Source organism: Komagataella phaffii, chromosome 2 (genome assembly GCF_000027005.1).
Source record: "Komagataella phaffii GS115 chromosome 2, complete sequence".
Classification (NCBI taxonomy): Eukaryota; Fungi; Ascomycota; class Pichiomycetes; order Pichiales; family Pichiaceae; genus Komagataella; species Komagataella phaffii.
Window position 1 is genome coordinate 323812 of NC_012964.1, and position 22493 is coordinate 346304.

General features: G+C 41.3%; 12 protein-coding genes across 12 annotated transcripts; 6 read left to right on the forward strand and 6 right to left on the reverse strand.

Annotated features, from left to right (window-relative positions):
- Positions 1 to 120: 120 nt before the first annotated feature.
- Positions 121 to 1992, forward strand: PAS_chr2-1_0174 (Protease involved in the processing of killer toxin and alpha factor precursor; the record flags this gene model as incomplete). Its single annotated transcript, XM_002491016.1, has 1 exon — positions 121 to 1992. The coding sequence occupies one exon, from the start codon at positions 121 to 123 to the stop codon at positions 1990 to 1992; it is 1872 nt and encodes a 623-aa protein (XP_002491061.1).
- Positions 1993 to 2263: 271 nt separating this feature from the next.
- Positions 2264 to 2824, forward strand: PAS_chr2-1_0175 (Hypothetical protein; the record flags this gene model as incomplete). Its single annotated transcript, XM_002491017.1, has 1 exon — positions 2264 to 2824. One exon carries the CDS (start codon positions 2264 to 2266, stop codon positions 2822 to 2824), a length of 561 nt encoding a protein of 186 aa, XP_002491062.1.
- Positions 2825 to 2899: 75 nt separating this feature from the next.
- Positions 2900 to 4462, reverse strand: PAS_chr2-1_0176 (ATP (CTP):tRNA-specific tRNA nucleotidyltransferase; the record flags this gene model as incomplete). Its single annotated transcript, XM_002491018.1, has 1 exon — positions 2900 to 4462. One exon carries the CDS (start codon positions 4460 to 4462, stop codon positions 2900 to 2902), a length of 1563 nt encoding a protein of 520 aa, XP_002491063.1.
- A 69-nt stretch (positions 4463 to 4531) lies between these two features.
- PAS_chr2-1_0815 (uncharacterized protein) lies at positions 4532 to 5368 on the reverse strand (the record flags this gene model as incomplete). Its single annotated transcript, XM_002491019.1, has 1 exon — positions 4532 to 5368. One exon carries the CDS (start codon positions 5366 to 5368, stop codon positions 4532 to 4534), a length of 837 nt encoding a protein of 278 aa, XP_002491064.1.
- A 522-nt stretch (positions 5369 to 5890) lies between these two features.
- PAS_chr2-1_0177 (Hypothetical protein) lies at positions 5891 to 6988 on the forward strand (the record flags this gene model as incomplete). The annotated part of the gene is made up of 1 exon (XM_002491020.1): positions 5891 to 6988. One exon carries the CDS (start codon positions 5891 to 5893, stop codon positions 6986 to 6988), a length of 1098 nt encoding a protein of 365 aa, XP_002491065.1.
- Positions 6989 to 7077: 89 nt separating this feature from the next.
- PAS_chr2-1_0178 (uncharacterized protein) lies at positions 7078 to 10287 on the reverse strand (the record flags this gene model as incomplete). Its single annotated transcript, XM_002491021.1, has 1 exon — positions 7078 to 10287. One exon carries the CDS (start codon positions 10285 to 10287, stop codon positions 7078 to 7080), a length of 3210 nt encoding a protein of 1069 aa, XP_002491066.1.
- Positions 10288 to 11065: 778 nt separating this feature from the next.
- On the reverse strand, positions 11066 to 13630 carry PAS_chr2-1_0816 (uncharacterized protein; the record flags this gene model as incomplete). Its single annotated transcript, XM_002491022.1, has 1 exon — positions 11066 to 13630. The coding sequence occupies one exon, from the start codon at positions 13628 to 13630 to the stop codon at positions 11066 to 11068; it is 2565 nt and encodes an 854-aa protein (XP_002491067.1).
- Positions 13631 to 14522: 892 nt separating this feature from the next.
- PAS_chr2-1_0179 (S-adenosylmethionine-dependent methyltransferase of the seven beta-strand family) lies at positions 14523 to 15200 on the forward strand (the record flags this gene model as incomplete). Its single annotated transcript, XM_002491023.1, has 1 exon — positions 14523 to 15200. The coding sequence occupies one exon, from the start codon at positions 14523 to 14525 to the stop codon at positions 15198 to 15200; it is 678 nt and encodes a 225-aa protein (XP_002491068.1).
- Positions 15187 to 20214, reverse strand: PAS_chr2-1_0180 (uncharacterized protein; the record flags this gene model as incomplete). The annotated part of the gene is made up of 3 exons (XM_002491024.1): positions 15187 to 16978; positions 17076 to 19541; positions 19601 to 20214. The coding sequence occupies 3 exons, from the start codon at positions 20212 to 20214 to the stop codon at positions 15187 to 15189; spliced, it is 4872 nt and encodes a 1623-aa protein (XP_002491069.1).
- A 133-nt stretch (positions 20215 to 20347) lies between these two features.
- On the forward strand, positions 20348 to 21115 carry PAS_chr2-1_0182 (Component of the ESCRT-I complex (Stp22p, Srn2p, Vps28p, and Mvb12p), which is involved in ubiquitin; the record flags this gene model as incomplete). Its single annotated transcript, XM_002491025.1, has 1 exon — positions 20348 to 21115. One exon carries the CDS (start codon positions 20348 to 20350, stop codon positions 21113 to 21115), a length of 768 nt encoding a protein of 255 aa, XP_002491070.1.
- On the reverse strand, positions 21112 to 21783 carry PAS_chr2-1_0183 (Acyl-protein thioesterase responsible for depalmitoylation of Gpa1p; the record flags this gene model as incomplete). Its single annotated transcript, XM_002491026.1, has 1 exon — positions 21112 to 21783. One exon carries the CDS (start codon positions 21781 to 21783, stop codon positions 21112 to 21114), a length of 672 nt encoding a protein of 223 aa, XP_002491071.1.
- A 131-nt stretch (positions 21784 to 21914) lies between these two features.
- PAS_chr2-1_0184 (Hypothetical protein) lies at positions 21915 to 22493 on the forward strand (the record flags this gene model as incomplete). Its single annotated transcript, XM_002491027.1, has 1 exon — positions 21915 to 22493. The coding sequence occupies one exon, from the start codon at positions 21915 to 21917 to the stop codon at positions 22491 to 22493; it is 579 nt and encodes a 192-aa protein (XP_002491072.1).

Sequence of the window (22493 nt, forward strand, 5' to 3'; positions counted from 1 at the left end):
ACGATGGTACCTTACATTTATATCACTACATAGTCGCCTATCTTGAATCCAATTCACACTTTTCTGAGGAGCTAGAAGTCATAAGCGTTGATAGTACGAAGTAAAGGCCTACGCACGATGATGTTGAAACTACTTTGTCTACTGCTTCCTTTAGTAGCGGTGTCAGCCTCTCCAATCGATCTAGGGTCCCAGAAAGATTACTTGGTATTGGATTTACCAGGTCTGAGCCACCTTTCAGAGACGCAAAGACCCACCATGCACGCTGGACTACTGCCACTGAACTTGTCATTTGTTGCAGATGATGATACTGAGTACTTCTTCTGGAGGTTCTCCAAACAAGACGTTGATAGAGCGGATATTGTTTTTTGGCTAAATGGAGGTCCCGGATGTTCCTCTATGGATGGTGCCTTGATGGAACTGGGACCATTTGTTATCAACCCCAAGCAAGAAGTTGAATACAACGAAGGAACGTGGGTGGAGGCCGCTGACGTAGTGTTTGTTGATCAGCCAGGAGGGACTGGGTTCTCTTCGACTACAAATTACCTCACAGAACTAACAGAAGTTGCAGATGGCTTCGTCACATTCTTAGCTAGGTATTTCCACCTATTTCCGGCAGATGTGTACAAGAAATTTACATTAGGAGGTGAGAGTTATGCTGGTCAATATGTTCCATACATTCTAAAGGCAATCATGGACGATTTGAAGAGCGACTCTGGTCAGCTCCCTAAAGAGCTGTATTTGAAAGGTGCACTAATCGGAAATGGTTGGATAGACCCAAATGAGCAGAGCTTGTCCTATCTCGAGTTTTTTATCAAGAAGGAATTGATCGATATCCATGGCAGTTACATGCCTGGTCTTCTGCAACAACAAGAAAAGTGCCAGAATCTCATCAATCATTCCAGCGGGGAGGCCTCCGAATCACAGATTTCGTACTCTGCATGTGAGAAGATACTTAACGATGCTTTGAGGTTTACTAGGGACAAGAAGGCTCCTCTTGATCAACAATGCATCAACATGTACGATTACACTCTACGTGACACCTATCCATCTTGCGGGATGAGCTGGCCGCCGTATTTACCAGACGTGACAGCATTTTTGCAGAAAAAGTCCGTTCTAGAAGCACTCCACTTGGATTCCAGCGCTTCATGGTCTGAATGTTCAGCAAGGGTTGGAAGCCATTTAAAGAATAAGATTTCAGTTCCCTCTGTTGATATCCTTCCAGATCTACTTCAAGAAATTCCAATAATACTTTTCAACGGAGATCATGATATTATTTGCAATTGCATTGGTACAGAGCGCATGATAGACAAGCTGGAATTTAACGGAGACCAGGGTTTCACCGAAGGAACGGAATACATTCCCTGGTTCTACAATGAAGTGAACGTCGGTAAGGTTATCTCAGAGAGAAATCTCACATATGTGCGAGTGTACAACTCTTCCCACATGGTTCCGTTTGATAATACACCGGTGTCCAGGGGGCTTTTAGACATTTACTTTGACAATTTCGAAGATGTCGAATACAACAACGTTAGCGGCATAGCCACACCAGTGTACGATGTGGACAAGAACATTACATACATTGACAGCAACGATCCAAGGTTGCAGAATGGCCCCAAATCATCGTCCACCGATGATTCAGCTGCCCACGGGAACCCATTTTTCTATTACGTCTTTGAATTGTTTGTAATTGTGTTGTTACTATGTGGGTTGGTATACCTCTACCAATACTACAGCAACTCTGCACCCCATTCAATTTTGGCAGACAAACATAAGAAAAAATCCAAGAATAAGAGCAAGAATGTCAGGTTTTTGGACGACCTGGAATCCAACCTGGATCTTGACAACACAGACGATAAGAAGGACAATAGTGTGATGAGCAAACTTCTCAGCTCAATGGGCTACCAGGCGCAAGAACCTTACAAACCGCTAGATAAGGGTGCAAACGCCGATCTTGACATTGAGATGGACAGTCATGGTACCTCGGAAAAGTAGGGCTAAGCCAACCAATGAAATGTATAGAGTATGTTGAAAAGGTGTTAGGTGAATAATATTAAAAGTGTACTATTCGACTCCGGCGTTTTTCCACGCTTTGAAATTTTCCATAGCCTACCGCTTACAAAAGTTGACTCTGTCACCCCCCAACAAGATTACCAATCTTCAATGGAAAAACTAGGTGTGCTCGAAACATGGGCGACGGGGAAAAAAAGTGAAAAAAAAGAAAGAGTCATCCGAGAAATTCCTCGTACTTGATCAAACACCCGAGATGTCTTTCGAACAGCCAATCTACAATGATTTGGATTACAAAGGGTTTGAGCTGGGGCAGGACTCGACAATTGATTTGTCATTGTTCACCAACAACCAATTTTTTGATCTAGACGTTTTTGCTGACGGAGTAACCGAACTGAAGCCTGAAGTCGTTGATCCATCACCACAGAATGACATTTCAGTTTCCCAAACGCCTATTCTTTCCGTTGAAAGCTCTCCGGACAACAAGGTGCAGAAGCCTCTAGATGATAAGCGAAGGAGAAACACGGCGGCTTCTGCCCGTTTCAGAATGAAGAAGAAGCAGAAAGGAAAAGAGATGGAAGAGAAAGCCAAGCAGCTGACGGAGACCGTTGAGCGTCTCAACCAAAGGATCAGGACTCTAGAGATGGAGAATAAATGTTTGAAGAACCTTATGTCACAAAGAGGGGCCATTGAAGACACCAAAGACTCATCTGCCGACCCTATTTCCAAGATTGCCGGCTCTACATCCAATTACGAACTATTGAAACTATTGAAGAGCAATAGCAATGACGACGGTTTTACCATGACGCATCTATAGTAGCATGTATCTCACTGATTAGGGAGGGGAAGGTTTTCTGTATATTAAAAGACAAAAATAATAAACTAGAATTATTCATAAAGTCTCGTCTAGAACTGTTTTGGCTCGGGAAATGTAAGAAGCGGAGTCTTCTGTAGGATGGTCTAATTGCCATACTAGCAACTTGTCCATCAAAGGCTTCATCCATGGGCCGGGTTTCTTGCCTAGTTCTTTGCAAAGTGTTTTGCCGTCCACGAGAGGTCTTAAAGAGTGAACCTGGGACAGATCCTGATTTTTGATGTGTTGATATGTGGAATGATACTTTTCAATGGCGTTACTGTCAGCTCCCTCAAAAATGCTGAGCAAAAGACAGATGATCAGGTTTAATTCCCATTGGCCGTTGTATTTCCGTATGGCCATTCCCAAAACGGATCGTGGCAGTGTACTCACATCTCTCTGTACTAGATGCTGAAACTCTTGGTAGTTGTCAACTATTAGGGAGACGGTATCGGAGTCCTTGCTTGAGTATTTTAAACCGTCTCTTACTATCATTTCGGTGGCATATCTAGTATTCTTTGTGGGTTTTGTGGAGAATTTGAGTCTTAACTGAGCAAAGGGGTAAAGCAGTAGGTTCAAATAAAGCACACGAAGATCCAGCTGTGAGTAAACGGATTTCAAATCGTCTGGAAACTGTTGGATCAATTGGGGTAAACTTGATATTTTGGAGGCAGATTCTGGTAAGTATATAGTAAATACTTGATTTAAGCGCTCTCTGACCTTTGGATTAAGTTCATAGACCGCATCTTGCAAATCCCCAAAGTTGAAGATAGCATCAAGAAGATTGGTATCCCTCAAGATCTTCAATCCACGGATGGGATCCTTACTGACGAGAATCTTGTCGATTTCTACGCCTATTCTTTCACGACTGATTTTTGCATTCAAGGCCTCTTTAATCTTGGGTTGTTTCATTGCCTGCAGGGCATCTTCGGAGACAGAAAATCCAAAAACAGAGGCAAATCTGATCAACCGTAAACAACGCAAGGGATCATCTAAAAACGTTTTGGAAGGTTCTAATGGAGTGCGCAGAACTCCCTGTTTCAAGTCGATTAATCCCTTCTCAGTAAAATCCTCAATCTGATCTGTCGTAAGATTGTAGAACAATGCGTTCAGTGTAGCATCTCGACGTAAAGCGTCCTCCTGAGGGGTACCATAATCAATGGTGGGTATACGGCTCTCCTCTGTGTACTTTTCATTCCGCAAGTTGACAAAATCAATGTCAATGCCGTATAGTTTCGTTGTGCAAGTTTCTAAATGCTTGGATTTGTCTGGATTCTTGTTGATTTTGTGGATAGACGAACTTAGTATTGATTCAATTTCGTCTTTGTGATTCTCTTTGATAAAAGAGACCAACTTCTCAGCAAATGACTCGCCACTCAGGGTATTGATGGCGATGTCAATATCATGAGAAGACCTCCCCAGCAGCTTATCTCTCACCCAACCACCAGTAATTCTCAGCTGCAAATCCGGTTCATTGGGTTTTCTCAGTTTGGTGTTATAATGGTTACAGAAATACTTCAGCAGAGAGCAAATCTGAGACTCTTTGTCGTCTAACTTGATGGAAGAGAGTTGACTTGACATGCTTCGAACAAATCGAAACATTAAGAGAAAGATATCTGAAATTTTAGCGAATTCTCTATAAGTCTATACAACTAAGTTGTCTGTATAGGGTTAAGGGTTAGACCTTCGTCTCAGAAAGGTTACTGTGGTCAGCCATTTGAGACGGAGCACCGAACTGTCTTCGAGGCCAGCTCTTTCAAATAGCTCTGTTCGGAACATCTGAATCGGATCCTCCTTGCCTGGATTTTGTTGGACAAACTTATGGGCACTGCTCATGGTGTAGAGATACTGGAAGTAATCCTTTAATTGAAAGTCTCTTTCCAACACCAACGACCCAGGTTCGTTTCCTCTCAGAGCTATTACGTCCTCGAAGAGATCTGAAGGTATCTGCTTGTCAATTGGGCGAAAAAGGTCCACCAGAATCGACCTACCCGGCTCCTCCCAATATGGACCCAGATAATCTTCGCCGTAAACGTATTTGTGATAGAGTTCATTTCCCAAAGGAAGATCAACAAAATATGGATCAACATACCCAAAGTAGCATAGGGTTCCTTTGGGTTTGAGAATTCTGGCCATCTCATTGAACCACTTGGGCGCGTTGAACCAATGCGCACATTCAGCGGCCGTCACCAGGTCGACAGAGCTGTCCTCGATAAAGGGCAAATCTTCGGATGAGGACTGCTGGAAAGATACGTTGGAAACGTCCCGTCTTTCTTTGAGACTAGTTGCCTGGGACACCATACCTGGTGAGATATCTGTTCCAATTGTGTTCTTGAACTTTCTTGCTAAATGGAACGTGGCTTCGCCCGGACCACACCCCACATCCAGAGCTTTGTCAAAGTCCCCCTGATGGTAGCCAAAAATTGATTCTATGAACGATGGTGGATATTCCGGTCTGAACTCGGAGTAATTGTTAGAATTGTACGACGTATCTCTGAAACTGGACATATTGTGGGTTAATTAAAAGACCTGAAATTGATTCACCTCGCTTGATCTAATCTTAAATGTGTTTTCTCTAAAAGGGGAAAACAGCTATCTCAATTACGATCTTTGATGCTACTTGAGCCTTGATCCACTCTCACCCCAGATTAGCAAGTGCATCCATCACCCCCCACGATTCGGCACACTACTCTTGAGCTCATGTGACTCAAGTCACATGACAGGAAGCTATTTTTTTTTTTTTTTTTTTTTTTTTTCCCTTGAAACTGTCTCTCTGTCTCTAAGGCCTCCCACGTGGGACATCGCATCCCGATCTGAAGCAGGTTACCACCAATTATCATGGATTATTACTAGTCACAATAATGCACGGGATCAATGGATCTCACGAGTCTTAATAAAAAAAATCTAACCTCGAGAGCCTTTACTTTTCCACTTCCACTCAACTCAAGAACCCAACTTCCTTTCCTTCTCTCCCATCCCAGAGTATAATTCTTCAGCCCAGCCGGTACACTCAGCACAGATTCAACTATCATGGATATTGAGGATGAAAATCATGCTAAGAACATCAGTCAATGGCTGGAGGATAACGCGTTGTCTGCAGACTCAGAGTACAAGCAAATGTCGAGTGACCTTGAAGACTCCACCATGAGATTTCACAATAACCAAGACCAAAATGAGCCAGGCCAAGAGGAAGCGTATGGGAAAATGCAACAAGAGGCATACAATGCGCATGCCGCCCAGATAGACGACTTCATCGATATTGAAGGGTTGGAAGGCGGTGACAATAATGCGCTTGCCTACAATGATATGCTGCCTACAACGTCTGATCTCAACTTCACCCCACTGTTGTCTCCCAATGCAAGTTCAATTCTAACGCCTTCACTTCCAAGCCAAACTTATTCTTTCACACCCCTGACGTCTCCTATGATCGACGCTATTCCAAATCTACGCACCAAGAGAACAAGCGTGGAGAGCGACCATAAATATACTGGACATAAGGACTCGTTGCGATCTAGTAGAGGAACTGATATTCCGCCTCCAATGAAAAAAACGAAAACTCCAAGTTCCACGCCAGCATTTGGTCCTGTGACTTCACGTAGGAGCTCACCTCTTTTGCAGCCTAAGAAGGGTTCCAATAACACTACTCCTGTGCTGATAAGCAACAACAACAGCTCGTTCAATCAAGATTTTGCTCTCCCGGAATCCTCCCTACCTGGTCCTGTCACTCCTTTAGATTTGATGGGTTTCAAAGTTCAGAAACAACAATCTGAAGATAAAGGAAAATCCAAATCTGCAGATAAGAAGGCTACTCATAAGCTTGCTGAACAAGGAAGAAGAAATAGAATGAATAACGCAATTCAAGAGTTGGATGCGATACTCCCACTAGAAATGCGCAAATATGTCACCACTCCCTCCAAGGCTACAACTGTGGAACTTGCATGTCAGTACATTCAATCTCTTCTGGAAAGAATTGGAGAACTAGAAAAACCGCCCCAAAGCTCACCGAACGATAAGACTACTAATGATTCCACATTGCCTGCCAATGCATCTCCTGAAGATCAGGCAGACAATAATTACAACCCAGCAAACGACACAGACTCAATTAGTCCATTAGAGTTTGAAAAGTGATTGATAGATGTAGGAGTTCTAAACTTGATATGACTTTCTATTATGTTCGGTTTGTATAGAATATACATGTGCTGTTCATCAATGACCAGCTATTTCTTTTTGGGCATCAGAACGGGGAAAGCGCTCATTGATGAATTTATAGATTCTTGCTTCCTCGGAGGCGGAGGTGGAGGTGCCGCTGAAGCAGTATTTAAAGAATCTGTCGAAATCGCTTTCTGGACTGGCGGGACCGTCTGGATCGTGTTTTCGGGAGACATCGCTTTTAACGAACTTGGCTTATCAGGTACCATTGGACGAACAGGTTTCGTAGATATTTCAGCCTTAGCACGGTCCGTAGAAACCTCGAACGGACTTGACGGCCTGGTATTATTCCCGCTGTTCGCCCTTGATGGTATTAATGGAGCCATATTAAGGGCATACCCCGGAGGAGGAGGGGTTTCCGGTGTACTTGGTTGTGGAGGAGTAACCCTATTCCTTGGAGGAGGTGGCGGAGGCGGGAAATGACCCGGAACGGGTTGTGAAACCTGCTTTCCTTCAGTTTCAGTGTAAATTGAAGTATTAGAACTGCTGGAAGCATCATTGAAATCAATTAGATCGCCAAATTTATCCCCATTGCTTGATGCCGATGATGCTTCTGATTTTGGATCACGTCTATAATCATCGTAGATCTTTCTCATCAAAGTTAGTTTAGTGCGTTCATCGACGTATGTAACATGTGCTTTAAAAGTTCCATAAATTGGTTTATGGTCAGAAATTGTTATGCTTTGAACAGAATTGTAGTTTACCTGCTGCAATCTTTTACCACGATAAAGTATTCTATCAGTCCAAGAAGGCACCCTCTGTTTTTCACTAGTGTCAAACACACTAGTACCTTTATCATACTTGTAAGTAGGCAAAAAATTAATTTTCATTTCATAAAAGTCAGCAAAGGCTCCTTTATGAACCATCTCAGTCTTCAATTGGTCCTCGGCAAGCAGTTCGTCGTACACACCATTTAGGGCAGAACTGCGAACCAGTTCGTTTGGCAAGGGAACTCGATAGTTGAGGTCACCTAACCATATAACGCAATCATGGTCATATATAGTTTTGTTTCGACTGAATCTGATTCCTTGGGAAATGGTTGTAAAATCGTTATTTCTTTCAACAACACTATTTAGTCCAGCTGCCAAATGGGAATTCAATAAACAGAATGTTGTCGATCCAAAACTGAACCGAAGGGCAACAGCTCCTTTATTTGCGGTTATACCTCCAAGACCAGTTTTCTTGCTGCATCCTTCGACTTGAGTCACCTTTGGCATTTTATCTTCTTTGATAAAGAACAAGAGCAGCAAGGAGGTCATTTGTTCTGATCGTAATAAAATATACTTGCTAGAGCTGATCTTGTTCAGCTGGGTTTTGATCTCCTCAGACCAATAATGAGATCTTGATGAATCAGAGTTCAAAATATTGCTTGCAGTTAGTTCCACCACTTCTTGGAACCCAAGAATTACCACATCAGGGGCACCTTCAATGCCACCGTTTTCTTTGGGAAACAACCAATCAGTAAAGTCGTCAGCATATGCAGTTCCACCAAGGTTGTAACTTCCTGTAAATATCCTAATGTCATCTTCAGCAGAGAATTGGCTTTTCAACTTGCTTAATTCGTTATCTACATGATCAGAAACAGGGTCAAAAATTCTTACTTCAACCTGATTTGACATTTTGCCCAATAGAGTATCAATAGTTACTTGTTTAGCTTTATCTTGAAAATTATTGATGTACATTCTGCTGATGGATTTGGTAGCATCAGATAATGCCCCAGCAATACCCATCTTTCCACTTCTAGTAAAACTTGACTTCAAGGCGTTTGTGCCCGTGTAGATTTGGGAAATGGCATCACCATGATCTGCCCAGAGTGTGTTATGTTTGTTGAAAAGGTCTGAATCATAATTGGTGTTTAAGTTATGTCTCTGCAAGAACATGTTCAGGGTTGCATTGGATATAACCTGTTGAACAACATTTGTCCTGTCCAAGCAATCTAAACAATTGGTCCTGAAAACACCTTTTTGGAGTGTTAATACTTTTTGGTTTTTGACATCGTAACTAAAATAGTCAAAATCGTAAATAGACTCTTCTAGAAAAGGAATGACTTTAGTAGCCAAAGCGTAATTCTTTCCTGTTTCTTTATGAAAGTCAAATTCGGTAAGATATGCTTGAGGAGAGCCCTTTTTGTTAACAATTTCGAAATGTTTTCTGTAAGTGTTGCTCAGGCCAATCTCGGAAGGTTTAGTGGACAGTAGGTTTACAATATGAACAGGACCATATTTTCCATTTAATGCTGCAAAATGCTTTTCAAAAACAGGTTCAGTGGCCTCTAATGATCTTGTTATAGTGACCTTAGGGTTAACCAAGGCAGTATCCTGCTCCCAGAATATCGGCACGGATCCTCTTACTTCGGTGTAGGCATAAATGAAGTCTTTTGAATGCAAAATTAATTCTGTTTCCACAAAATTGGCAACATAGCCTTCGTCGTCAATACCACGGGCATTATACCTTGTACCTGCACGTTTCCAAGATTGCTTAGATATGATCGTGGCGTTACATTTTTGATGGCCAATCCTAGTTCGAAAAGTTTCTGCAAAGCCCCGTATTACAGTGGTCAGAAATCCATTTCTATCCAAGATCTTCTTGCTATCTGTAGGCAGTCTATCCCTGAAATTAACGACTTCTTTCATCATGTAACTGTTCCACATGTAGTCCAAATGGAAAGAGTCAAAACTTAAGGAATCAGAGTTGACATCCCTAGACTGTAAAGTACTTGTCAAGTCAAAATTTGTGCTGTAGTAAAACGAACCATTGCTCAACAATCTCCTTAACTCATAAGTCGGATTCTGCTCATAAGAGAGATGATTATCGCTGGCCTCGGTGGAACCTCTGGATCTTAGAGCCTCTTCGTTAACATCGGAAGTGGTAATAGGATACCCATTGCCATCCAGCTCTAGGAAGTCCCATGCATCTCTATTCAGACAATGAAACTCCACATTGTAGATTTTATTCACGGTTTCACCATCTGTCGGAGTGGCAACCTCTGTTTTTCCAGTAATAACGCATAAAAATACGTCTTCATTGACATTTATCAGACCAAGAAATCCATGAGCTTTGTTTCTGGACAAAGGTTTCATATGCTTGGGGCTGAAACTCTCCTTTTCCACAAAATCTACGGCACATTGGTTTTTATCTTTGATATACTTGATCAGCAGACAATGCGTACTGGATACAAGTGCTATGAGTCTTGTTTTTTCATGGATTAAAACTCTCATACTCAATGACTCAACGGCAAATGGGAAACGACGATTTTGATGTTTCCTGGCCTTGGTTCTGCTGGTCTTGTATGGTATCCAGCTCGTTATCTGTGATGAGACAGTTCTTGGTGCCTCGTTCTGGGCATTAAGTGGCACACGACAGATCGTATCTACTATAATGATGGATGGTAAAATACTACAAACGGATCAGCCAAGTAACACAAGATAAAAGTGGCAAGAGATATTTGGATGATTGAAAGCTCTTTTCCACTATCATTGTCTCTGTGTCCATCTAATTCACTACCGTGTCGTCACTCTCCCCACATCTGGAGTGAAAAGTGTAAACCTACCTAATCTAATAGTGTACCACACAATATGTTCCTCACTCTTCCGCTACTCATTGGATGAAATGAAATCATACTACGAACTCATAGTCAACCCCAGAAATGGCTCCCTTACAACAAGTCGGCAGACACGGAGGCCCTAACAAATGTTTCGGTGAATTTCAGCGTGTTGTCGAATGCATGACGAATGCCAAACATGACTCATACGAACCATGCAACAATTTGAAGAACGATTACTTGGAATGTAGGAAGCACAAGGTGGAAAGATACAAGGCTTTCCTAATGCAAAAACATGCTGAAGAACTCGGAAAGGACCCAGAGGAGATTGGTGCTCCATTCGTGAGAAAAAGAAGATTCCTGACTTCCAAGACCTTAGGACTTGTCGATGGTGACGACTACGAAATTGGCGTGGAAAAGATCTAGACACATTTTTATTTATTTTATTGATTAATTTACACATATGCTAACATGCCTTGAACTGCACTTCGTATGACATAAAATAACTCATTACAAGTTCCATCAATCATGATTTCACCGTCATTGAGTTTCTTGATCATGATCTCGTCATTAATTACCAAGGTACCTTTACCTTTGAACTCAGCCTTGAGTTGAAGGCCCAACAATCTTGTTTTTAAATCACTCAATCTGATGTCACCAATGGCTAGTGGTGCTGTACTCTTTAAGGTCGAAAGCTGATCCAGAGGATTCAACACCAACTCTTGGTAGTGTGACTCATCTTTGTTCTTGTCTCCTTCGTCTTCGTTCTCAGTCGTCTGTGATTCAATCTTTTTATCGGTGATAGTTTCTAAAACACCATTGACATAGGCAACACTGTATCCTCCTGCAATGTTCTGCCATTGCAATTCCGATTCTAAAGTGTCTGCCAATTTGACTTCTAAAGTAGCTTGCGCACTTTCCATTTCTATAGCCTCATCTGGTATTGTTACGTAGACTTGTGTGTTTCTACTGTTTTTGGACTTTATGGAAGTGACAATAGATTCTGCAGTCTTCTCACGGTGTGATTTTCTACCCGGAAGAATCAACAAATTCCTTGGTTTCAAAGAATTAAGAATCAACAACACAGAACGAAGGTCAACCGTTCCTGAAAGATCAATAAACGACAACCCGCATCTTGCAGTAATCATATTACTAGTTAATTGCAGTCTTTCTGGGTTCACTAGAGGGTCGAAGTTGTAGATTGTCTCTTTCACACTTTTAGCATTTCTTCTCCTCTTTCTGGCAGGACCGTTTTCACCTCCATCGTCATTATCGTCGTCATCATCATCATCGTCGTCGTCTCCCATATGACCATTTCCCTTTCCTCTATTGTTTCTTTTCAACTTATTATCTAGCATTCGACTGAATTCTTCACTTTTGTCTTCTTTGACAAAGTCAGAATGGTCAATTTTGATACCATAATCATCCGTCTCTTGAATTCTTGAATGGTAAGGAAACAATCTGTTTCTTCCCTTGGCATTTCTAACGTCAAAGTCCAATGGAATCTTATAAATGTCCTTCTCCTGTTTCTTAGTGGAAGCCACTGCGGTAGTTGTAGTGTTTCCTCTTTCGTCATTCGCTGTCTCTTCAACACCAATATCCTCTTTATCCTCCTCTTCATCTTCATCTTCATCTTCTTCAAGGGCCTTTACAGCAGCAGGATCAAATTCAGAGATTGGCTTGTTGATATCAATGCTTTTATCAGCGAGAATGGTAGTATTCATCTTTTCAACTTGCCTCTTTTTCCTCTTCTCCTGCTTTCTCTCGTTCACTATTTCAGTATATTGGGCTAGCTCTAGTCCAGTCAACTTCTTTAAAGTGACTCTGGAGAATGTAAGTAATTTCTCAAATGGAACAGGGAACCCATCTTCAAGCTTTCCATTTCGTTCTAAAGTCAGTTTTTCCCAAATCTCATAAATGGAGGCACCAAAACTTGAGTTTGTAGGTCTTTCAGTAAATATGATCGTATTTTTCTCGTCAATACAGATGCTTGCCAGGGTTGAGTGAGCAGTAGAGCCTATAGTCAGATCCGCATCAGCTGTGAACACTACCTTAGCTCCTGGTAACTGGACCAAATCGTCAACATCGACCAATTGCACCCTCGACGGGTCAAACGGAGTTTCGTTTCTTTCTTCCCAATCTTTTATAATCTTTGGAGACATCCACTCCAGCATATTTCCTGCTAATGACAGTGATTTGGAACCTGTGAATGCGACCAGCAGCACTGGAATCGGTTGATTTCCCAAGTGTTGGTCCATAAGGTGAAGTAGTTCCAAAAATCTACCGGACATTGATGTGGGCAAAAATACGGTTCCATTCTGAGCAATGGTGGCATCTACCAAAGTAAAAAACTTTTCTAACTTTTTGTTGTAGGATAGGGAAGAGCCTAGGTCGCTTCCGGTAATAACACTGGCAGGTTTTACCAATTGAGGGATAGGATGACCGTTGGACTGAAGGAACGTTGCAGAATTCAAAAAACTATCCTTTGAGTGGTTCCATGCTGGAGCGTATACTATTTTTTCATTATTGTAGTTGATAGACCAAAAAGTACCACCTAAAGAGTGCCCCGCATTGTAGGGTGTGACACTGAGTCCCTGTGCAATACCGGTAAGAGGAGTTGATTGGGAGTACTTCAAAGGTATGATTGAGTCAAAGCATTCGTCAATGTCAGATTTTTCCATAATAGAACCTTCTAAGGGCCCCACAAGTCCTTTTGCCCTGTACAACTCTGTGGTGGACACCTTTCCGAGATTGGTAATTGGATATGTCGAGTAGATCGGAAGTGTTTTCAGCACTGGATACTTTTGCAGCAGATACACAAACCCGCCAATAAAATCTGCCGTAGGATGTGACAAGAGAATGACGTTTATTTGAGGAATGATCTTGTCCAAGTAAGAGAGATCTGCCACACCATCCCAACTTGGATCGGCAAAAATATTGATACCTGGATCAAAGTACAACAAAGACGCCCGTATCACAGTGTTCTCATTGTCAGGTGACAAAAGAGTGTAGGAGAACATTGTACTGTGGGTTCTTTCCTAACTAGAAGGTAATGTTGATTAGGTCGAGTAGAAATATACGGTGAAATATAAGCGGTGCACGACTTTAAGTAAGCCTTTACGGAAGAAGAAGGGCAGGGGATGATAGGGATGGTTCATGTTAACTATATAATGTAGGGGCTTAGCAACCACCTCTCAGCGTTAGCACCAAGTGCAATTGTGATCCCGGTCCTATCTTGTAAAATTCTAGAGTTTGGTCGTCACTTCTTAGGAATTGTCAGTATGAACTATCAAACGGTTATCTTTCTATCACTTACAATTGCTTGCCACTGAATAAGAATCTCTGTTGACTGGGAGGGATTCCTTCCTTTTCCTCCATCAATGCTTTGATATCAATGATCTAATTGTTCGTTAGTTTTTGACGGTTTGAGGGTGATAAAGTGTGGCTTGGCTTACCTTGTCGGTTGGTTCAACCTCTACGGGGATCTGATTGCTGGTTAGAAACGATTGGCCGGAATAATAAGAGATTTCAGGATGTCACTTACTTCTCTACCTGTCAGTGTCTGACTGTTAGTATTGAAAGGGTTCAAAATTAGATTGCTCACTCACTTTGACTTTGATCTCCATAGTTGATGTAAGTAACGATGTTGGAAACGACGTGAACTTCTCAAAGGGTTCTGTGATTACATAAGCACATAGTATTATGTTGCTAGGACAGTAATTAAATGAAGGAAGAAGTTTGGGGAAAACGTATCTTGTCCGTCTACAGTTGAGTGTCAAAAGTTCAAGTTTCCCTCTTCGATAGAGGCACTGGTTATCCTTATTAACTATTAACTTTGAACCCTCCCTTCAATCTAAAAAATATCAAATCCTCTACGCGAATCAACCTCATCGTCAAACATTTTTCAAGTCCATGCTACCAACACCTTTGACCAAAGATCTAGACTTTGAAAAGGTGTATGAGCCAGCAGAAGACTCCTTTCTACTTTTGGACGTCTTTGAGAAAGAAAAGCCGTGGTTGGAAAGCTACAAGTGGAACTCAGATGTCCCTCTCGTGGTGGAAATAGGAACTGGATCGGGAGTTGTAACCACATTTGTTAATCAACACATAATCCCTCAAGGACTGTTTCTTGCCACTGACTTGAACCCTCATTGCTGTAATGCTGTTTTAGGCACTCATAAAAGGAATATTGGAAAGAAAGGTAATTTACAGGTGCTTCAATGTGATTTGACAACGCCTTTAAGGAGAAACCAAGTTGATGTCTTGATTTTCAACCCACCCTATGTTCCTTCGGAGACAGTACCAGAGGTAGCACGGGATCCAGATTCCGAAGATTGGTTGGATATTGCACTGTTAGGAGGACCTACAGGTATGGATATTACCGAAAAGGTATTGGATTCCTTATATGATACCCTCAGTCGAAATGGAGTGGCATACATACTCTTTTGTGCGAGAAACCACCCCGAAAGAGTTATGGAAAATTTTAAAGCCAAGGAGACTCAGAGAGGAAATGGATGGGAGATTGAATGCGTACAACATCGTAAAGCTGGATGGGAAGTGTTGACTGTTTGGAGGTTTATTCGAAGGTAGATGCCTCAAAGACATCAGCAAAACTGTCTGCTATGGGGGCATCATAATCAGGTGCATTGATATTGTAGTTGCACTCAAAGTCATGGAAGCTCAAACTATCGAAAAACTCTTTTAGTTCTCCTATATTGTCGATAGTGTTTATTCCTTCCAACAATGGCTTTCTCCTGGTTTTCTCCGTTAGCTCATAATTGAGAGATTTTAGCACAGAGTAACGATTCAGGTCCTTAATATGGGACAATCTCTCAATTAATGCTGGTATTGCTGTGTCAGTCTTATCGTCTGACTGTGATAAAGCAGAGTCTTGAATAAACAGCCATTCCGACAGCTGGAACTCTTCTGGCTTCATCATTATTAAAACATCCAACAGCTTGCATCCACTCAATAAAGAATCTAGATCGATTTCCAGCTCTGGCCTGGCAGCCTCTTTTCTAAGTTTATGTTTACCATTTCCATGATTGTGATCTTTTTCAACAGCCCCATCAAGAAGTGTTGACTTCTCCAAAACATCGAGCAGCAATTCCTCCATCTGACTAACAATCAAAGTCCAATAAGGTGAGAGGTGAATAGGACTAAACTTTAGTACCAATATTCTGAGCGTGAGAAACAGCAGTGGCTTCATGGTTGAATCTTTTATAATTTCATTCAACCTGAACATAATTTCTTTCAACGAATCCATGAAAGTATCCTGAGGACCAATTAGTATCAAGTAGCATATTCTTTTTACCAGCAACGAGCGACCCCTTATTTCTGCATCGTTCCAATTAAACAAGTTGTTGCTATTGTTGAGGCTTTGGAACTTAGTAACAAGCTCAGCCATTTTCTCTGACTCAGCACCAATATACTTGACAAATATCCTATCCCAATATTCCCGCTGTGAAGGCTGAACTTTGAAGAAGTCAGTATCGTTTAGCACATCTCCTAAGAAGCCCTTCCAACTTTTGAATTCAAGACAGCCGTTTTCGGTCCAAGCTAGAATCAGCTCAAGGACTAAATCAGGAATATTTGGAATGCTTTTTGATTTGACAATTGGTTGTAATACATTTGAAATCAAGGATGATACAATCCCGGAAAGCTTATCTCTGTCGGTGATCAATTGGGTTAGTTTAGGCGAAACGTCTTTCATAGCTTCACATAACTCGCTGGACCTCAAAACTTTGCCCGAGTCATCACCTATATCTTCAAAATGATCTAATCTTGCATTAATAGAGAAATTCAATAATTTTACAAAGTGATCACTTAATTCTCTCTTGATCTTCTTTTGCTCTCCAAATCTGGTATGTGTGTTCTTTACACCGATGGAATGAGTGATCTTTATAAGACCAGGCAGGGTTTGCCTATAAAGTACATTGTTAGACTCCACGTCTTTTAAAAACTGGGTAAATGTAAGCCAAATGTCTTCAATGCTATCGTTGTCTAATGATTGACAGTATCCCAGTATAAATGTCACTATTTCATGTTCTGTAAGTTCAATATTTAATGTTGAAACTTGATCTTCATCTAATGAATTTGGAAATACCCGTGATGTCAACGAGTTCAAAAGGAACTGTAAAGCCAAGTCATGTTTGGCACCATCCAAAATATGAATCAATTTGAAAATAGAACTATTGGTGATCCTAAATGAGACAAGGGATTCTAAAGTCTCAATACTTTCCAAACCGTAAAGTGTTCCCAATAGTTTTTTTGGACGATACTTCAGAGTTGAGGCAGCATAACTGATAGTCAGACCCAGATCTGTAATGGAGCTGGCTTCATTTGAGTTATCCGAGATGGAAACTGAGCTGTTCAAGTCAGACCAAAGCCAAATCTTAATAACTAATATCAATGACTAGTTGAAAAGATTGCAACATCAAACGTTTTGCAGAAACAAGTGCAGACAGATCCTTATTCCCGCCTGCCTGGAATACACCATTGATCATTGAACCAAAGAAACCTTGATCATTCGCGTTCTTGCTTAGATCAACAGACTCTGATGCTTCAGTAGCTTTCCAATAACCATGCGTAGATGTTAGAAGATCTTCTAAACCATTCATAAGTAACGGGATGATCTGTTCTAAATCAGGAGTCAACTGTTTACTGTCAACGCTGTAAATATCTCCAGTAACATAACTTTTGTAGCTTTCAAAATCATCTGACAACCTACGGCAAATTGTGGATGTAAGAGGAACCACAATCGAAAATATGCTGTCGTTTAGAAAGAGAGAACATTGAGAGACTAGCTGCATTAAGCATTCTATCTCCACAATATCTCGGGATGTTGCTATTCTTTGTTTGAGGAAATCTATGAAAAGGCAACTATCATCCCTTACCTCAAAAATTGAAATCCCGATATGCTTTGAATGGGCTAGAGATAACAGCTTTGTCAAACATTCCAAGTAAATTACGGGTGAGCTTGGGATAGCTTCCAATAAATACTCAACAATCTCTGAAAACACTTTCTCTTCTCCATCAATAAGAAGTTCTAGCAGTGAAACTACCGATATCGTGCACCGTTCATAGTCTTGAATGTCGCTTGCAACCTTTGGTATTGATATGAACTGTTTTAATATATTCACAAGAAGCATTTTATAAGTGTCGACGTTCCAATTGTTTGTGTTTACAATGTGAATCTCTTCATCCGAATCCAAGACACATAGCTCGTTTGCGAACGAATCTTGAATACTGCTTGACTCCAGAGTTAATAGGTTAATTATCGTTTCAATCTGATAGGCAAACAATGCTAAATCGTCCTCGTCTGTTATTTCACCAGTTGATAAAAAACGATTGCTGGTGAGTATTGGATTGACAAGGTTTTTATACAGCCTGTTAATACTACTAGATCGCAACAGGTTGTCTATCCATTTTGAAACCATAACGTAACGGGGGCTCCTTTTCTCGGCTAAGTTGTCTACCACTAACTCCAAACTTCTTGATAGGATGCTATCAGTACTAGATCCACTAATGGTGTTGGTGTGAGTCCATAAAGTAGCAACTGCACGAAGTTTATCAGGGAACGGGAATTCGGAGCTAAGAAAAAGATATGCCAACTCTCCTTCGATACAATGAGGGTCAACGAAAATTTCTAGCTTTGTAATCGAATTGACAACTTCAACCTGGAAAATACCTCTTGGATCACAAATTATTGGCCACAATGAACCGATGATTTTTTTCAAAAGTTGCAGTAGTTGAAAATGAGTAGCAATTGATGAGAGATATGGTACCAATTTGATGAGACCAAATGATAAGTCAATGTTTAAATCATTGTTGAAGGGCAAATCAACGATCTGTTGTATCAGCTGATCGTTGACCAATTTGGGGGACTCTTCTGTGGTTGGCAGTCTCTCTACGAAATCCGCTAGAAGATCACTCGTAAAGGCAAGATGACCTGCTGAAGAGTTCAACTGTTTTGAAACCAATGTCTTTAATAGATTGTAGGTGATATCTGCTACCGTTGCAGGATTATACGGTAAGGAATCTGTCTTCTCAGAGTAGAACTTATCTATATTTTCTTTAATGTTCTCAACTGATTGGTCCTCTGCGTCTGCATGTTCTAATGGGAGGTAAGCTCGAGCGGGTATGATATTTGAAATGATGCGTGCAATCTCGATCCAAGAACCATATTCAGAGTCAACTGCTGAGCCTGCTGATATTAAGATTGTGATCAATACCAAAGGAACATGCCGTACAATCATGTCTTCATCATCAATGTTGAAATTTTTCAGCATGAATTTCATAAGCTCATAATTCTTAGTCTCAATCAATTTTATAAAATCTGACCAGATGTCAACTGCTTCGACACTATCAAATAATGATCCAAATCCCATTAAAATTTCAGGTGTTGCGGTTTCCTTGCAGGCTTCCAGTGAAGGAAGGAATATTCTTGGTATTACAAACTGCGCAATTTCCCATTTGTCCAGCACCGCAAGTGATATTTTGAAACTTTGTAACTTTTGGGCATGAATAGATTCACCTGTAAAGTTTCCATCTAGAAGTTTCAAAAGGCTGGATGTCAATATCTCCAAACCATAATTTTTAAAGTATTCTGAGCGTGAAGTTGGAGACGATTCAGATGTTTCCGGGCCCAATAACCAAAACCAAAGTCGTCTATTCAACGACATATCCTTTTTCAAAACGGTAGAAGTAGCGGTTAACAGCAATTTTTCCTTATCTGATTGTGAAGCCAGTTTCTGAATGACATCTGATCGCAATTCCAGACGGGATGTCAACAAATCAAAAAATCCTCGTTGAACGAAAATACTCTCGTCTTGAAGACCCTTACACATGGCAGTAATAAGCAAACCGGGCTCTGGATTCACACATTCTCTTGCTTCACTAGACAAAAGAGCTAATATGTTCTCGTTCTGGCTTTCTGCCAGCTCTTTTTCCAAAAAATGTTAAATGAGGGCATATGACGGTCACAATACAATAAGGCACCAAGTTTTCTATCACCAGAGTTAATAATGGACAAGAATAGACACTTCCAGAAGTGTTCGTTATCATCTACTGCTTTTTTCAGATTGTCCACCAGCTGGAAAGCAGATTCGAAACATTCAGAGGTGGGATCATCCAGAGCGGGCCAGATTCCCAGTAACAAAGCCCTTAAAACGGGATGAAGATAAGCTGGCGCTATTTTTGCCACAAAAGAGGAGAACAAATCGATCAATTGGGGTCTCACTGTGATACTGGCATAGTTCATTAATGGCAGCAGGCCCGGAAGCCATATGGAAATGTCTTGTCCCAGTTTCTCCTGGCCAAGCATGATAAAAATGTCGTGATAAAGCTCCAAACACTTTTTGTGTACTCCATTTGGTAGAGTATTTGACAAGCATTGGCTCAATAGCTTGGAAACTTGGTAAGCTTCAGGGATCCAATGGGTATCCTTGGAAGGGTTGCTCTGAAGAGCCTTCTGTAGTCGTCCTAGGAAAGAGATGTAATCAGCCCATTCAACCACAGAGGCAAAACTAGCAATAGTTTTTTGCACATTACTCAAGTACTTTTTATCCCTTGCCGACACATCTCCCTTTCCTAAAGGAGACATCGACCTTAAGAGGTTTGTGGGAATCATAACAGGAGAGTTAATGATGATGGTTTATGTGTAGGAGCCGCCGTAGATCAGAAGTAATCGAGATTTCAGATATCGAGAACGGCAGGGATCATTTCCTATCCATAAGATGAACAACCAATCGCCTTATGCACCAACAAATATCCATAGCGAGAGATCGGTGTCGCTAGGGCTAGTTAGAAATTCGTCTATATCATTGGATGTACCTTTTAAGCTTTATGAGAATTCCAAGGAACAGCATTTATACGAAGCTTTATCGGAACTGTATTCCATCATAGTGACATTGAATAGCCTGGAAAGGGCCTTTATCAAGGATACATTATACGATAACTATGAAGCCAGAGTAAACAGGCTGATAAGTCAATACAATGCTATTTTAAAACAGGAGGAAGTTCTTAGTTTGTTTGGTTCTTTAGAGCAGTTTACCACCACATATCAGTTGGATGCGCCTTACGCTAAAAACAGATTGGAAGTAGGGTTGCCCTTACAGGAGCCACAACTTACATATAATGGAACTGGAAATGTTAGTATAACAGGCACAGCAGATTTGGGTGCCGGAGCTGGAGCCGGAACTGGATCCAATTACTCAAGCAGAGCAGTCGCAGAGGCTACGGGGAACTTTATTACTTGTATGGACGCCATCAAATTGCACTACAGAACTAAAGAGCAGCTACATCCGTTATTTTCGGATTTAATCATGAGTATCAATAAAGTCTTGAATAATGGCGAGTTTGAGGGTAAAGCAAAGATCGTTGAATGGCTGATAAAGCTTAACGGTCTAGGAATCGATGAAAGCATATCCGAGCAGGAATCCAAAACCTTATTATTTGACTTAGATAACTCGTATAAGGGATTTTACAGCAAATTGGATTCTTAGGAGTATGCTTTGGACAGAAACTGATAGATATGGCGTAGCTCCTCGTCAGAGGTAGAATGTTGCATACCTTCATATGAGTGAAACTGGTAGTTGGTGAATCCATGAGACTTGAAGAAATCTCTGCATTGTTCACCGTAAGTGAATTGAATCACCGGGTCTGCCGTTCCATGTCCTTGGAAAAACGGGGTACTTTTGTTGGCAGATGTAATCAAAGGTGTGACTTCCTTGGGGATTGAGATAAATCCACTCATTGCTATGACTCCACCAATCTTAATATCCAGTGTACTAGCGGCAATCAGAGATATACTTGCTCCTTGAGAGAACCCGCCAAGAACGATCTTGGATGGGTCAATTCCCTTAGAAACCTGTTCTTTGACCAGATCCTGTAGAACGCGTGCACTTTTCAGAATTCCATCTGCATCCTGTTTGGCCTTTGGGTTACCAAACTCATAGATATCGAACCAACTGCGCATGACATAACCACCGTTTACGGTGACTGGCATCTCCGGAGCGTTTGGCAGAATTGTTGTGACATCGGGGAAGTAGCGACCAAAAAGTTCACCAAAGAACCTCCAGCCTTCGCCAGAATCTCCTAATCCGTGAACAATGATCATGGCCCCCTTAGCAGGGCCCTTTAGAGCGGGAATAACAACTGGTCCAAGCGCCATTTTAATAGAGAAGTACGTGAATAATTGAAGCAGAGCGAATAGTTACTAGATGTCGACCTTAGCGATCTTGATCATCTCTTACCCTCACCCATTAAGCAACTGCCTGCTCCCCTCGTCAAGAACCAGCTATTATGGCCACTCCACCGGTACCTCCTTTACCATCCTTACCTAAGGAAGAAGTTCCTGCAAAGATTGAATTTCCCCTAGAGTCGGTCAAAGGTCTGGATCCTTCCATCTCATCTGTTCCACTATCAAAGTTGAAGGAGCTGCTAGATAACCAAAAGTTGCTGAAGAGTTACCTTCTAGATTCCTTACAAGAGTTCAATCAGGAAATAATCCACACTTTGGACGAGAATATCCGGTCCTTACAGAACCTGCTTCAACAATACGAGGACAATTCCAAGGATATCGACCAATTGAACAAATCGCTGGACGAGTTAAATGTTCTCTTTAGGAGATGGAAACAGACGGAAATTGAGATGTATACCATACTGCAAAGGTACCAGCCCAATTCTCTATCGAAGAAATTGTTTGAGCTTCTAGAACAATCGCATTTGGAATCACAGCAATTGGTTTCGAAGCTAGAAGGTTCGGTGCAAGAATCTGATCTACAGTCGTTCATTAGAGAATATAGGGCAAAAAGAAAGCTGTACCATCTGAGAAAGGAGAAATACCACAGGTGTCAAGAGGAAAGAGTCCGGTTTGTATAA